Genomic DNA, 16,717 nt, shown 5'->3' with positions numbered 1-16,717 from the left:
ATGAGAGTTGATAAGTAAAATATGTTTCTTATATTTCGTGAAGCATAGTCAGAGATGAGGGTTGATATATAAAATATTATGTTTGCATATATTTGATTTGATTGAAGTACAGAGTTCAAACGAATTCTAAATAGAATAGTAATTATATTAGAAGAATAATATTGAGCTATATCTAATATTAAATCCGATATTCATTAATAAAGATAAATCAATTAGTTTGGGATATTGAGAATCGCAGATTTCATTCGATTATTCCGACAAATAGTATTAACTCAATATCTGTGTCAATATATTCGTAAGCTTTAAATCTTTCGCATTGCATAACAATAAATGCCTTGGAACACTGTAACTTATATTTCTTAAGACTGATTATAACAAAATTGGTGTTAATGTATATTAATTATGATTTGATACAATACATTTTAGGTATGAGGTATCTAATATAAATTATATATCTTGCACACCTTCTTTATCTACAATTTAATTCTCAATTTACTTTCTAATAAAACATCCAAGGATCAAAAATACATATAACGATAAATTTTTTATGGTTATTGCAGAGGAGTAAACTAAATCTAATCTTCAGGTATGAAACGCGGTAGTATAATATTTGGAAATATTCGCAAACAGCAGGTGTTTAATGTTTATGCCAATTCCTGTTTTGGTTCATTTGAAAGGCAAGATATTAAAATAAATGAAACATTAAAATTTCAATAAGATGCGATTAGAAAATGGTTACTGATATTTTCTATACCTATACATTCAGATTATTGTAAAACTGATTAAACCAAGAGGATAATATTGAAGTTAAAACTTTTAATATATACTTCATATTCCAAAGAATATGTGTGGTACGAAAACTATGCATATAATTCTACTTTTACGATGGCTGCTAAAGTTAAATCCTTTGCGTTAAACTATTGTTTTAACGATAGTTACAGAATAAAAACTATTTCAACCCAGTCCAGATTTAAAAGCTTTTCTAAAAGCTCTGGTTAATATAATATTCACGCTAAAACAAATATATTATATAGTAATATTATTAATTCGGCTTCGGGAAAATGGGAACGATAATAAAATCTGTTCATATGCCGAAGCTCCATAATTTTTATGCAAGTGGTTTTTCGCAGTGGATGAATATCGCGATGATAATAATGGAATGTTTTGTTGGCTAGTAAATGTGTTTCCTCGTCTGAAATATACCTTTTAACACATTGAGAAAATGCGGTGACAGAGATTGGGAAAGGGAAAATAAAAGAAAGTTAAATGTATTATTAGTTATAATTTTAATAATATTGAAGTATTGTTTTATGTAGATTTTAAAAAAGTTAGGTACCATGAAAAACGTTTTTTTTTTTATAAAAAAGCTACTTTGTGCGTTTTAATATTGACGTATTTTATCCTAACATAAGCCTTTGTTCGTAACTTAAGCTTAACAGCTACAATCCATTATCAATCTAAAATAATAATGCCTCACTAAGCTTTTCATGCAGAAAATGTTTCTTAAACCATTTAATGTATTTTCTCAACTCATCATTTTTTTTTACATACGATAAACACTGCTTTTAAATTAATATCAGAATGTTTATCCAAAAAATAAAAAATGAAAATATGTTTGTTGTATAAGAATGACTTGCCAAAATTTTATAAATTAAAAGAGAAAGACTTTACCTTCCGAAATATGAAAGTATGGAGACAAAAAAGGATTATAATACATACATTTTTCAATTACATTGTTTTGGCATATGTGTAAGTGTGATGAATTAAGTACATCCCAAGTCCCAACAGTTACACCTGAACATATTTCGTCATATAAATTTGGTGAATATTCTGGAACTGTTTCTGCATTAATTAATGAAAAAAATGTCCGATCATATTACTTCCGAGTAAATTTAAATGTGAATGTAAAAGGGATAATAAAAACAATTAAATTTAATTGAAATTGTAAGCAAAAAAACAAAGCCTTTGGGGGCCTTTTTAAATATTAAGGGGGGTCCCCATAGTACGGAACCTTTCGTGCGCGAGTACGACTTACACTTGGCCAGTTTTTTGGGAAAGTCTTTAACCTTTAAACCGGTGTCAACAGTCAAATACATGATGTATTAGAGCATATTCTAAGTTCTATATTTATGATTCAAACGAGGCTACGGTAAGTATAATTTATAACTTTATTTCAGGAAAACTAGGTTTTAAATAGTTGAATTTCATTTAAAGATATCGTAAGTATTCGCTTCAGTTCAACCGTAACGGCCTATTTGATCTTTTGCCAAGACTTTAAATGTAAAAGAAAATGAGACGAAGTATTCCTTTCTCTTAAGGAATTCTTTATTTCACCCTTGTTTACTTTGTGAACTAATCAATAGAGCATATCAGGGGGTTCATTTCGTTTTTAGGGTTCCGTAGCCAAAATGGCAAAAACGGAACCCTTATAGTTTCGTCATGTCCGTCTGTCCGTCTGTCCGTCTGTCCGTCTGTCACAGCCGATTTACTCGGAAACTATAAGTACTACAGTGATGAAATTTGATGGGAATATGTGTTGTATGAACCGCTACAAAAATATGACACTAAATAGTAAAAAAAAGAATTGGGGGTGGGGCCCCCCATACATGTAACTGAGGGATGAAATTTTTTTTTTCGATGTACATACCCGTGTGGGGTATCAATGGAAAGGTCTTTTAAAATGATATAAAGTTTTCTAAAAAACATTTTTCTTAAAGTGAACGGTTTTTGAGATATCAGCTCTCAAAGTCGTAAAAAGTATGTCCCCCCCCCTCTATTTTTATAACTACGGGGTATAAAATTCTAAAAAAAATAGAGGTGATGCATGCTAATTAACTCTTTCAACGATTTTTGGTTTGATCAAAGTATCTCTTATAGTTTTTGAGATAGGTTGATTTAACTGTAATTTATTATATTTGCTGCTACGGAACCCTTTGTGCGCGAGCCCGACTCGCACTTGGCCGGTTTTATATTTTGATTAGTTTGAGCATGTTTTTTAATATGCATTCGTATAAGATTAAAATTAAATTAGTCTATCTATTCCGTGTTAAAATTTAAGTAACTACATGATATACTGCTTGATGTTGGAATTTTAATAAATCAGAAAAAGAGTAAAGTATTTTCATCTCATCTTTTTCGCATAACAGTCATCGGATTGTTAATAAATTTGGATTAGTTGTAAAGAAACAGCACAACCCTTTTTCAGTTATTTAAAGGCCAATCTAAACCAAAGCGATGACCATAATTGGCAAACATTTTAAATATGAAAAAAAAAACACAATTTAAATCATTTTTACAACAAAAATATATGAACTACAATAAAACAGCTGCATTTCTAGGTACGGTCCTATATGTGTGCAATGTGCATCATATTGTATTGTTGTAGGTTCATATTTGTATATCCATTTTACTGGAATATAAAATGAAATCTACGGTAACAATAGTAAGTATATACAGTAGTAGGTACCTAACGTAATCATAGCGTAGATTTCATTTTGTGTAATAGTTCTGGAACATAAGCTCTTAGCGTTATTCCGCACGTGTATGCTCCCTGTACATGATTATTTAAACTGTATTATGTAACTATTAAGTTTTGTTATTACTTATTGTAGAGTATCCCTATAGAACCAACTCCAATATCTCGTATGAACTTCGTGTTAGGCGGTGCCTTTGAGATCAGCGTTGTAAATGTTAAGCGTCCCCAAGCTTAAATAGTTAAATTTTCCAGCCACGTTCAGTATCGATCCATTTGTTTCTCGTAAATATTCATCGACATGACTATGTCACTGATTACTACATCATATAGACTATATTACAGATAATATAATACCAAACTAGGCTATACTAATTAGTTACAAAACAATATGACTAGTTAAATTTTCAAATTCATTTGTATTTGGCGCATGGTAAATTTATGATAGATACAATATCATTAATTATATTTGCATAAAAGTCAGGTGTGATCGTAAGTTGAAAAGAGGGATATTATGTACGTAAAGCATAGAAAAAAAAGTAGGTAACAATATCTCAAAATATATCATAGTACTACGTATTTTTTTTTTTTTTTTTTTTTTTTTATACATGATAGGCAGGCGTTTGACCACTATCCCGCCTGATGTAAAGCGGTGATGTGATCTATGAAGGAGCACGTCTGCCTAGAAGAAGCCTATTCACTCTAGACTTGAAGAGCTGCAGATTATAATGGTCCGGGAATACTGACGATGGAAGAGAATTCCACACCTTCGCAGTTCGAATGAAAAATGAATTCGCATAACGCTGAGTGCGTGTGTGCGGTATATCGACTGTGAAGGGATGGAACCCCATTCCACGCCTGGATGTTCGATAAAGAAATGGAGAAGGTGGAATAAGGTGGTGGAGTTCGTACGCACATTCACCGAAATGTATTCTATAGAAGACCGACAGACATGCAACTTGTCGGCGGTGATCTAAACTTTGAAGGTTACGACGAATCAACGAGGGATCGGCAATAATTCTGCAAGCTCGTCGCTCGATGGAGTCCAAAGCTCCAAGGTGAGTTTTGGCGGAACCCGCCCAAAGATGACTACAATACTCCACACACGACCGAACTTGAGCTTGATAAAGTTTTAGAAGCTGTTCCGGTGTGAAGTATTGTCTCACTTTAGCAAGTATTCCAAGTTTTTTGGCTGCTATATGGGCTTTGGACTCGATGAATTGTCCGAAATTGAGATTTGCAGAAATCGATACACCAAGTAGATCAAGGCTGTCAGTTAATGAGATCGGTACATCACAGAAAGATGGAGTTAGATGGAGAGAAGTCCGTTTGGCAGTGAAAAAACACGCTTGTGTTTTTTTCGCGTTAAACTCTACCAGATTAGCGTCGCCCCAACTAGCGACATCCTGTAAGGCTGAGTTCATACGCGTAACCATAGCCTGCCGCTCGGATTTGGTGATGATTTGGGATGCTTGGGCATTGGACAGATACCTCTCCACAACAGTAGTATCATCTGCATATCCGAACATGTTGGGTTTGAGAAGGTCGTTTATGTGCAGAAGAAATAAAGTTGCAGAGAGGACGGATCCCTGAGGAACACCGGCATTAATAGTCATTTCATCTGATGAACAACCATCAATAATGACACGTATCGTGCGTTCTTTCAGGAAATCTTCTATCCAAGCACAAAGGACATGGGGAATACCGTACGCTGGAAGCTTGTTCAGTAAGCCAGCATGCCAAACCTTATCAAATGCCTTGGAGATGTCTAGAGAGACGGCCAACGCCTCTCCATGATTCTCCAAGGCTTCGCCCCATTGGTGTGTAGCGTGCGCTAGAAGATCGCCAGTCGACCTCTTTTTGCGAAAGCCGTATTGGCGGTCGCTGAGGAGGTCGTTGGCTTCTAGGTGTTCGAGAAGTTGTTCATTCAATATACGCTCCATAATCTTAGAGAGTATGGAGGTTATTGATATTGGCCGATAGTTCGTGGGTTCAGCACGATTACCTTTTTTGGGTACAGGTTGAACGTTTGCCACTTTCCAACTCCTGGGAACTATTCCGGATTTTAAAGATAAGCGGAAAAGGCGTGTGAGGACAGGAGACAACTCTGGTGCACAGTTCTTAAATACCACCGCAGGCAAGCCATCTGGTCCGCTGGCTTTATTCACGTCTAGATTACGAAGGGTTTTAAGAACTGTCTTTTGTGTTATATGTATGTTAGACATATATGAGCCACAATGGGGAATTATTGGTGGACATTTATTACCAGAATCTAGACGCGAATTATTTGCAAAAAGTGATGCCAGTAAATCGGCTTTTTCCTTCGCGCTATGTGCCAACGAACCATCAGACTTAAGTAACGGTGGCAGTGAAGGACGACAGAAGTTTGACTCGACAATCTTGGCAAGAGACCAAAAAGCCTTACTACCTGAAGGGTAGGATATCAGTTTCTTGCCAATACTCTCAATTCGGTCGAATCGGGCTTTTTTGAGCACCTTTTTGCAGTATTTGGCAGCCTTATTAAATGCCCTCTTTTTCGAGCGCAGATCTGGAGCTTTGCGTAGTCGAGCATCGACCCAGGCTTTATAAGCTAAGAACTTCCGTTTCTCTGCGGTGATGCAGTCGGAGTTAAACCAAGGTTTAGCTTTGCCATCGAAGTTAACGTCTGAGAAAGGGATATAATACTCCATTCCCTGACGAATAACATCAACGACTTTATCCGCGCAGCTGGAAGGATCGGCCGACGAGAAGCAGACTTGTCGCCATGGATAACTTGCAAAAAAGTGACGCATCTCTTCCCAATCTGCTAACTTGTATTTCCATACTCTCCGCTTATAACTGGTGGTAGTGTCTGGAGGAGGATAGTTCGATACAGTCTTCACCAGACAGTGGTCAGATGATCCTAAAGGTGCAGAGACTGATATTGAGTGTCTGTCTGGATCTGTTGTTAACAGAAGGTCGAGGCAGTTTGCTGTGTGGTCTTCAATGTCAGGAACACGTGTCGCTTCTTGAACCAGCTGGGAGAGGTTATGAGTCAGCGCAAGGTTGAAAGTTTCTCTACCCGCATGGTCGGTCTTTTGGAATGGAAATAGCCATTCGGCGTGACAGGCGTTAAAGTCTCCCAGAAAGACCAATTCTGCGTCAGGGTACCGACTTCCAATCACATCAGCAGCTTCACTGAGGTAGTTAAGTAACCTAGTTGTCTCAAAGTCACCACTGTGCGATCGATATACACAGGCATATATAATTTTATGAGTGCCCATGTCCACCATCGACCACAGGACTGAAAAACTGGGCTCTTCAAGTTGACGAAGACGCAAAAGGCAAATATCATCGCGAACATAAACACAAACTCCGGCTTTTGGCTTGAAATTGTATTCAATAGAATAGCCTGGATACTTCAGGTATGTTGCATCAGCGGGGTTCTTAATTTGCGTCTCCGTAAGGAATAGTAGATGCGGCTTCTCTGTCTCAAGATGGTGATGGACTGAAAGTAGATTAGAGTGCAAGCCTCGGATGTTGGTGAGGTGCACTTTGAAAGAGAGGAAGTGCAGCCGCTGTAAAACCTTATTTCCTTTATGAGACTTTTTCATCTTTACTTTTATTTGTTTGGTAGAGTGAATAGGCGGGAACTGTTGGTAGTTGAACGAGGCTTTGCATATAGAACCACCCGAATGCAGGCAGGATCTACATTGATGGGGTCTAGTTTGGAGACTGCGGGGACGCCCGAAACCCCCCGAATATTGCCAACGGGTCCTCTCATCCGGTCGCCAACCGGCACGTTGGAGCCAACTCGGGATTATACACAGGCGGCGGGGCAGCCTTTCACGGGTGGCTAACCCGCTAATTGGGCCCCCTACAACCTGCGGTCGGCCAGCGGTAAACCGTTTCTTCGGATCCCGCTACCCTCCAAGACTAGACGCCAGATGCAGAAAAGCACTGCTGCACTGGATTCGGTTCTTAAATGCAAAGCTACTGTTCGGACCCAACCATTCACCAGAAGGGCTTCACCCAACATCATGCCGGAACACGACGAATCGCTTGGCGGCAAGGCTTTGTTGGGTGGGTGGTAACTAGCCGGGACAACTGTCTTCCACCAGAATGTTCGGTTACTCGTTTGGCACAACCCGGGGGACACGTGTAGGGAATCGAGAGTTAAAACCTACGGACGCGAGTAACATCGCCCCCCAATATACTAGTGCCAATATATATTTTTTTAGGTTTAAAGAAGTATCGGAAAATCTCGGTAATATTAAAAAAATGTTAAATGTTATATTGTGCAGGAAAATTAAGAGTTTCTCTACTTATAAATATCTGGTGAAGCGGAAATAATTGCAAAAAGGTTCTAATGGTGAATTCTTTTCAAAGTAAAATAATAGAGTCCACAATCAATGCGTAAAGTTACGCATAAAGTTGAGTAAAGTATAAGCGAGTTATAACGCTATTTGAGCTAAGCTCCTTTGAAATTTATCGCCGTGACCGAAAGTCCTTTGAAAAGAATTGGGTAAGTCGTGCATACAAAGAATTCGTAAAATCACTTATTTATTAACTTGTTTATTGAAAAAAATGTTTCGTCCTTATACTTAGTAAAGTTTCTCATTCATAAGTAACGAAATGCCACCGAGAAAATATGACAATATTAAAAATAACATAAAAATAATTTCTTTTTTTATTATAGATAGGTTCCTACAAATTACAATTTAGAAGCAACCGTTTTTTAATTTATGATTTCTTATGTAATCACTCAGTTCAAAAGGGCAGATGTTTTAATAAAAATCCAGTTTATAACTTTATAATGATACATTTTTTCATTTCCTCTCCATTTATCGGTTAACATTAATTATCTCGTTATTTGCGCATTCAGTTTTCCCTCTAAAGATTTTAAAATGTACTTACACTTGTAACACGTATATTTCCATCCACCATTATATTTATTTACATAAGTATTGCTCTTTTCCAAATTATCAATTAGTTATAACATTCACATATTATATCAAACTCCAATTCTACATGCTTTTTATCTACCAGTCTGCTCAAGTCCCGAACAACACTGCCGCCATGTTAGCCGTTCCCAGCACAGATAATAAAATAATAAAAAAAAAGACGGGTTGCACTCCGGGAGTGCCGGCAGAAGTGAAAACTTGATTATTAACGTTCAGCATGTTTGATATTTTGGAATGGTATCCGTCTTACGCATGGAATATAAGGGCTAAAAAAAAAATCCGTCTTACGCTTTTTCGGTCAGGCCACGTGTCCTGACGCGAGTTTAAGATTTTATACCCAACGCCGCTAAAGAAGTTTTCACTTCAAAAACAATACTCGTTCAAAGAGGTTATATACCTAGTGTTGATATTATGATGATATATTGCCCACAATATTGCCCAAAGGGTAGATCGACAAATGCTAACACTTATAATTTCTACTTATTTCTGTTATCCTTAAATCAAACTTAATTCAAATACCGATATAAATCTAAATTAATTGTTAAATTAACCCTAAAGAAAAACTTTGAAAATTTACTTCCACGTCCAATAATACATGCCATAGATTGCGTGTTTCAATGGAGGTTATTCGATCCAAATTTGATTAACCTTTTGGTTTCTAATCTACATTAAAGTAAGGCGAGTATAAATGAAACCATTTAAGCTTCTGATCGTTGAGGAGATTGCGGTCAAAGCTGACACTTAGTAATAAACTATCCCTCTTGATGGCAGAGTAATTCTTAGCTAACGAGCGGATAAACCACACGCGGTTGGACTTTGAGGCAATTTTATGAAATTCCCAATATTGTGGTTAATATTGCTACCAAGATCAATGAAATTGTTATGCTTGAGTAGCCCTATCTCTTCTTCTTCTTCTTCTTTTTAGCAAATGGCAACTCCCGATCCCAGTGAGGACGGATTCTGCCAATGTCAAGTTTTGATCGGATGGTCAGTTTAAGTTAATGCTCATGTTAAGCATACTCTGTGCTAAGGAAAAATCACGATTGAGATGGTTCAGTTTTGTTTACTCATAGATTTCTTACATGGAGCTGTATAACCTGACAAAGAACAAATATTAGTTATAGACAACACAACACATCACAAAAGCATAACATAAAATAGATATAGGTACTTGGATGGGGTTCAAAATTTTAGATTGTTAAAATTGATAAATTTTGATAGGATATTGACAAATGAGGTAGGGACAAGACAAAGTAAACACTTAAAATTAGTAGGGAGGGGAACATCTGGGGGGAGGATATCCAGAAGTGAGATACGAAGCTTTGGGCAAACAAAGAATAAATGATCGTAACTTCCCTCGTCTATACCACACTCACAGATAGAATGATCACGGACATGAATTTTAAATAAATGGGTAGGAGTGGTATTGTGACCTAAACGGAGGCGGCAAATGGTGGAAACAGTAGGCTTGTCTATATTAGGGAAACGGAAGAACCAGGGCTTACATGGAATTGAGGGTTGAATATCTCTATAAAATTTCCCTTTAGTAGAATTTTTCCACTGACTGTTCCATGTATAATCCAAACGATCCTTAGAAAGAGAAGAGAGATCATGGGCATAATTGTAGTAATGTTCGAGAGTACCATGTTGGATGGCTGATTTAGCCAAAACGTCAGCTTTCTCATTGCCTATAATACCAGAATGGCTAGGAATGTGTACTAGATCTACTTGAAGTCCTTTCCTGAAACAGTCATAAAGTGTGGATTTAATAAGAAAGATAATAGGAAATTTAGACTTAGAACGGAAAGGGTTAGAAGTAATAGTCTGAAGGCAGCTGAGAGAGTCTGAAAAGATTACAGAATTTTGGAGATTATGAGAGTTGATAAAATTCAGAGCCTCCAGGATAGCCGTGGCTTCACCTGTGAAAACAGAGGATTGAGGGGGACATTTAAATTGTAAAATAGTGTTAGAATTATGGTGCCATACAGCAACCCCTACAGCAAGATGTTTTGCCACTTTTGATGCATCCGTGAAAAAAAGATTATAACCACGCCAGTGAGAGGCAACCATAAAATTAAAAGCAACATTAGAATCGGGAGCATATTTTTGAATACCACAACTCAAACTAAGGTTGGGGTTAAAAACTAAAGCATGAAACGGAGTTGAATATAAAGGATGGATACTAAATTGGCATGTTGGATCCGGGAGGCGATTAAATTTAATAAGGCTTTTAAGTAGGCATGGAAAATCAGATGGACGACGGAGATTATTTAAGGTGAGCATGTGAAGGAGATTACGGATTTTAGGGAGAAGGGGATGGGAAGATAATTGAATTAGCCGAAAGAAATATTTGTCTGCCAGATATTGCCGGCGGAGAGGTAAGGGAGGGTCAACACATTCCACCTGGAGGGCATTGACTGGGGTAGACTTCATAGCCCCTATAATGATTCGCAGACATTTGTATTGAATTCTATCCAATTTTACTATAGCTGTCTTATTACAAGGTTCTAATATGAACGACGCATAATCCAAATGACTCCGAATGATAGCATTATATACTAGTTTTTGACAATATGGATGTGATCCCCACCAAACACCAGATAAGGAGCGTAAAACATTGATACCCTTCTCGCACTTTTGAGAAATGTAGTTAGTGTGAGCCATACCATTCAACTTTTGGTCAAGCACCACCCCTAGAAATTTAATCTTGTTGACTACCGGGATTGAGGAGTTTTCAAGTAGTATAACTGGCTGTGGTATCAAACGTTTTTTTGTGAACACAACTACATTGCTTTTGCCGGGCGATAGTGACAAGCCGTGATCGTTCATCCAATTCTCCAGATAAGCTAAAGCACTGTTAAGTCTGAAGGTAATCACATCCATATTCTCTGACGAAGCATATAGCGCTATATCATCTGCGTATTGCAAAACACTACAATAAGATGGGATAGCTTTATCCAAATCCCAGGTGTAGATAGAATATAGTAATGGACTCAAAACGGAACCCTGAGGGAGTCCCTTGAATATAAGTCTAGTAGATGTATCTTTAGAAGAGCGTACCTGTATTGTCCTCAACATTAATAAGTTGAAGATGAAATGTATCATCCTCTCAGGCAAACTCAGCTGTAACATTTTCTGTCTGAGCACTGGAAGAACAACATTATCGTACGCTGAAACTACATCCAAAAATACACCCACTAGGTACTGTTTGTTGTGAAAAGAGGAGCGTATGTCAGTGGTTAAAATACTAAGACTATCCAGCACACTTAAGCCTTTTCTAAAGCCAAATTGAGAACTAGATAGGAGGCCCCTATTTTCGACAAGCCACTCCAGGCGATTTTTAATAAGGTGTTCAGAGATTTTGGCTAAGGTAGAAGACAGTGCGATTGGTCTATAGGAATTGGGGCTAAGAGGATCCTTGCCGGGTTTAGGAATAGGGATAATAAGCTGTGTTTTCCAAGAATCGGGCATGATAGCGTGTAAAAAGAAGATATTAATTAAATTTAGAAAATAAGATTTAGTCTGATCGCCAGATTTGCAAAGAAAAGAATATGGTATACCATCAACCCCAGGGGATGAGTCTTTTAAGCCGTCAAGAACCGTAATAAGTTCTTGCAAGGTGAAAGGGCAATCCATACTGTCGTGCGATACTATATTATGGGGAGGACAAGGAAAATGGTCAAAAGAGGGAACAAATGGTGGGGATAGTTTGTCAATAAAATCATCAATCCAAATATCTGAATTGTTGGATATTCTATTTTTATCATTTAAAGCTCCACGGAAACGCCGAATACTATTCCACATCAGTGATGGTGGTGTTTTGGGAGATAAGTTCTCACAGAATCGAATCCAGCCCTCTTTCTTCTTTTTAGATAGCAGCCGTTTAGCGCGTGCTGCAACTTTCTTATAATGAATAAAGTTCTCATTCGACATAATGGAATTATAATTTAATTCGGCTTCTTTACGCTCTTTAACCACGTTAGTACACTCTTGATCCCACCAGGGAGGAGATAGCTTCTTAATAGACGATGTGGAATAGGATTTCAACGGAAAGGATTCGGAAGCAGTGGCATCGAGACAGTTGACGAAAAGGGAATAACATTCCAGACAATTCTCAAGAGATGCATTTGGGAGGTTACTTATTTTGGACTCAAGGGAGTTAGTAAATTTCTCCCAGTCAGCATTACCTAATTTAAATTTGAGCAAAGGTGGAAATGTTCTAGTGGGAACATGGACTATGCGGGAGCAGGAGATGAGAATTGGAAAATGATCACTGCCATGGGTAGAGGAAAGTGTAGAACATGAAAAGGAAGGAGCTAAAATGGAAGAACAAATAGTTAAGTCCACTACAGTGTTAGGGTTTTGTACTAGGGAGACTCTCCGTGTAGGTAGACAATCGTTAATAATACACATATTCAGATCTTCAAAGAGGTCAACCAAAAGGTATCCAAAGGAGTCGCACATGTACGAACCCCAAGAAGTATGGTGCCCGTTAAAGTCACCCATAATAAGGATCGGAGGAGGGAGAGAGGAGATGATTAGGGAAAGCTCAGGAATAAAACTAGAATGGGGATGAGGGATATAAACACATAAGACGGAAATATTAGCAACTCTAGCTGCAACTGCATTAAAGTTACAGCCATGGTGGGGAAGTGAAATGTGTGAGAAGGAAATACTGTTATTCAAGATCAGAGCGCAGCCAGCATAACCATCAGCTCTGTCATCTCTAAGACAGGAATACCCTGGAACCCTAAAGCGAGAACCGGGCAATAACCATGTCTCTGAGATAGCAAGAACCAGAGGTTTATGATTGGTTATCAAATCGAAAATCTCATGCTTCTTGGGACGGATACTCTGAGCGTTCCATTGTAGAAACACTAGATCCATAATTAAGAATTGATGTGAAGCGGGATAGTCTTTGGGCAACGTTGGACGGTAACTGGTGGGGGTAAGAGAGTAAAGTTTCTATAAATGACAAACACATATTAAGAAGATGTTCATCAAAAGGAGGAGAAGAGCCTGTATTAGGGAAAGCACAACCATTGGAAAGGGAGGAGGAGGGTTCACGGATGATGGATTGATGTACAGCCTTATCATAAGACTTACCAAGAGGGGCGCGGGAACGTGGGGTCTGAGTGACAGTTTTTCTATATGAAATATTAGGAGTTGATTGGATAGGAGGGTTAAATTGGGAAGAGGGGAGGCTTTGGGAGTTCACAGATAATGTATTCTGAATCTGGGTATTCTCAGCGTAGGACCTACGTGTTGATGGGATGACTTTAGAAGCCTCCTCAAATGATATCCCTTCGGATGCCATTAATTGCTTAATGGCCTTTTGTCTGGATTGCTCAGGGCATTTCTTATCGGTTGCATAATGCTTACCAGTACAGTGAAGGCATGTTGCATTAGATTCTAGAGTTGGACAAGAGTCACCCAAGTGGGCCTGTGAACATTTGAAACAGCGTTCCTTGGAGCGGCATTGATCGCGTACATGTCCAAACCGACAGCATTTATAGCATTGAACTGTAGGGTATTGGTATACCTCTACTGGCATGGAATTAAAAAGGCAGTAAATTCTGTCTGGGCGAACTTGGCCCTGAAAGGTCAAAACAACGGTTTGAGATGGTGACCATGAAGTAACACCATCTATTCTAATTTTTTTATTAAGCCGTCTGGCTTTCAATATTTTGCCTCTTCCACCTGGGAAATCCACATGGCTGATAAATTCTTCCATAGACCACTCCGTAGGGACACCTTTGACAATGCCCATACGAGTGATGTGAAAAGTTGGAATGGAGGCTTGGTAATTTGAATCTTTAAGAGGGGGGAAATTTATAAAATTATTTGCGTCACAAGCGGTATTGAATTTTACAGAAATTTTATTACGCCCAATAGCTTTAACTCCATCCTTGGCTATGTTAGCTACACGATTGTTGTAAAGGAAAGATCCAAATTTGATCGGTCTGATGGTTAAACCCGCCGCAGGATCGGCCTCTGTACGGGACACATAGACAATAAAGGGACCACTGTCATTGTCGGAATATGTAATGGGATTAGATAGAATGGGATCCACATATGAACTTTGAGAGGATGCGATCGCGTAGTTATTAACTGTAACATGTCTTTTAGACGGGATCATATCTGTATCAGCAACGGATGGCTCTGACCGTTGTCTCTTATTACTTGTGTGCTCCGCTTCCATCACCTCACCCTGGATGTCAGGAGGTTTACCAGGGTCGGGAGGATCAGGATTCATGATGGGTGAGGAAAGTTAGTAAATAAGCGCTTACCCCAATATATATATATAGAGACAATCACAAATTTGGTTATCACTACCAGTTTACACTAAAAAAGAGTGTTCTCAACAAGTTAATTAACAAAAATCTCAATGGCACGTGTTTTCTCCGACACAACAAAGATCGAAAAAACTAGCCCTATCTCGGTCGCGGGCTTGTTGATGTTTCACGCTCGGTTATTCATAGACAATCGCGATTATTTGGGGGGATAAATATTGTCAATGTTACGGCTTGGAACGTACGAATTTATATTTTCATAAACATACATGTTACTTACTATATCTGTACTATTAACTATTCTATTCTATCCTACCGACATGTAAAGTGCAGAAAATTTGTGTATATGCTTTAGAGGGAAGTAACTGCTAATATTGGAGATAGCAATAAAATATTTTTATTTTATCATTAATGACGAGTAAATTGTAAACTGATTTTTTTTAAATATTTAACACATAAATTGTTGAAAGAACAGATAAGAATATAATAAATAAGGGCGTAGGGATGTGACGACCCCATCGCCCGCGGTTGGAATATCTATTGTCTACGTGACAACAGATATTCCACCCGTGCAATCAGTCAACCCGCAGGACACCTTGTGGCGGGGTGTCGGGGAGTAGCGACCCCGCGGGAACCGAGTGCTCCCGGGGGAGGCCCCTGTCTTCATCTCCGGCTCGCCTTCACCGGCCGGTCGGAGTGAAGCCTGACGAGGACAGGACCCCCACCTCTGGCTTGCCTTAACCGGCCGGCCAGAGTGGAGTCGCGAGAGCTTTTAGCTCGAAGGGTGGATGCGAAGCGTAAGTGGCGAGTGGGCACGTGATGCTGGACCCTCAGGGAGCGCGTGATCGTAGTTTAAAGTCCAGGGACGCCTCTCCACCCTTAGCTGCTCACAATATGTTGCCCCCTTGTCGCACTATTGCAGCGACTTATTTCGGGGGCCCATACAGTGAGAGGGCGAGTCACCACCTGCCAACAATTTTTTGCTATATCTTAGTAGAAAGGCAGGTGCCATAGTCTTCCATAGTCCTTAATTCCGGTCCATTAACATCCCATTCCATAGCCCAGTTTATTTTATTCCCTTATCTTGCAATAGTCCTACATCGGCCGCGGACTGCCTAGGGCTGTATCTCTATAGTGCAGTCATGGGCAGGCTGCGGCTGGTGTCCCACAACACATTAAAATTCTCGAAAGGGCCTCTGCGTGTTGGATCCGTGTCCCCACGTAAGCCTTCCAAAGATCCGGGTACCGTCCTTCTGGTGGTACCCGAGTATTATGGAACAGAGAAACATAATAATAAATAATAATAATAAAAAAAGTAAAGCAGATTAAAAAAAATTGCATACCTGTCAGTTCGAATTTCAAAATTGCGGCCCGGCACCGAAAAAAAAGTAAAACGTTCTACTTTCAAACTTTTCCTTTAAAAGCCATGTCTTAGAAGGAAATTGGCGCGGAATTGTTTATTTATTTCTTTTAATATTTGTGACCGTGTAGTTTACCCGCGTAGAATGCATACCGCGACTAAATAATAATAATCAATGCAAACGCGGTTCCAAAATCTTCCATGAAAGTTATTGTGACCACTGAATGCTGACTTGTGTGCCTCGAAGCAGTTTCTTTATTCATATTTATCAGTATTGTTTAGTGTTAATAACACCTTAATAACACAATATATTATGTGTTAAACGAACGTTCAATTTATAACAGTCTTCTACTTTGTTGCGTATTAAAAAGTGAAAGTGTGTTCTTGATGTTTCATTCGAAAAGGTATGGTACCCTGATATTCATTAACCTTTTGAACGCCAATGACATCTATAGATGTCATGCGCAATCGTGCCCTGTGCGCCAGCGACACCTATACATGCCAAGAAACAGATCATAGATAAATACAAAATAAACATATTAAACCTTTACTTTTACGTGTTTTATTTATACAGTTTATGAACTGAATCCCCAGTTATTACATAATTGTACACAGTAAACAAAATTGCCAAGTAGTTATTCAAATATTT

The 16,717-nt window shown here is 38.5% G+C and overlaps 3 protein-coding genes and 1 long non-coding RNA gene across 5 annotated transcripts in view; all 4 read right to left on the bottom strand.

Annotated features, from left to right (window-relative positions):
• Positions 1-16,717, bottom strand: part of LOC149484606 (uncharacterized) — a 172,417-nt gene that overhangs the window by 124,011 nt on the left and 31,689 nt on the right. The gene's annotated exons all lie outside the window — the stretch shown is intronic.
• LOC149484608 (RYamide receptor-like) overlaps positions 1-16,717 on the bottom strand; it is a 43,100-nt gene that overhangs the window by 13,860 nt on the left and 12,523 nt on the right. The window lies entirely within an intron of this gene.
• On the bottom strand, positions 9,308-14,840 carry LOC149484609 (uncharacterized). 2 transcript variants are annotated; one of them, XR_016316283.1, is made up of 2 exons: positions 14,706-14,840; positions 9,308-9,512 (listed from the first exon to the last, which is right to left on the bottom strand). XR_016316283.1 is itself a non-coding variant. In XM_089700802.1 (2 exons), exons 1-2 carry the CDS (start codon positions 11,545-11,547, stop codon positions 9,469-9,471), a joined length of 1,671 nt encoding a protein of 556 aa, XP_089556928.1. In that variant the 5' UTR covers positions 11,548-11,554; the 3' UTR covers positions 9,308-9,468. The 2 variants fall into 2 exon arrangements, 1 of the variants encoding a protein (XP_089556928.1); XM_089700802.1 differs by lacking the exon at positions 14,706-14,840 and adding an exon at positions 9,921-11,554.
• Positions 12,792-14,680, bottom strand: LOC149484610 (uncharacterized). Its single transcript, XM_089700803.1, has one exon. The coding sequence runs from the start codon at positions 14,669-14,671 to the stop codon at positions 13,247-13,249; it is 1,425 nt and encodes a 474-aa protein (XP_089556929.1). The 5' UTR covers positions 14,672-14,680; the 3' UTR covers positions 12,792-13,246.

This window comes from Colias philodice, chromosome 11, assembly GCF_061535455.1.
Source record: "Colias philodice isolate Cphi_HAF_F1 chromosome 11, ilColPhil1 Martin Lab GWU primary, whole genome shotgun sequence".
Classification (NCBI taxonomy): Eukaryota; Metazoa; Arthropoda; class Insecta; order Lepidoptera; family Pieridae; genus Colias; species Colias philodice.
This window is presented reverse-complemented; position numbering and strand designations above follow the sequence as displayed.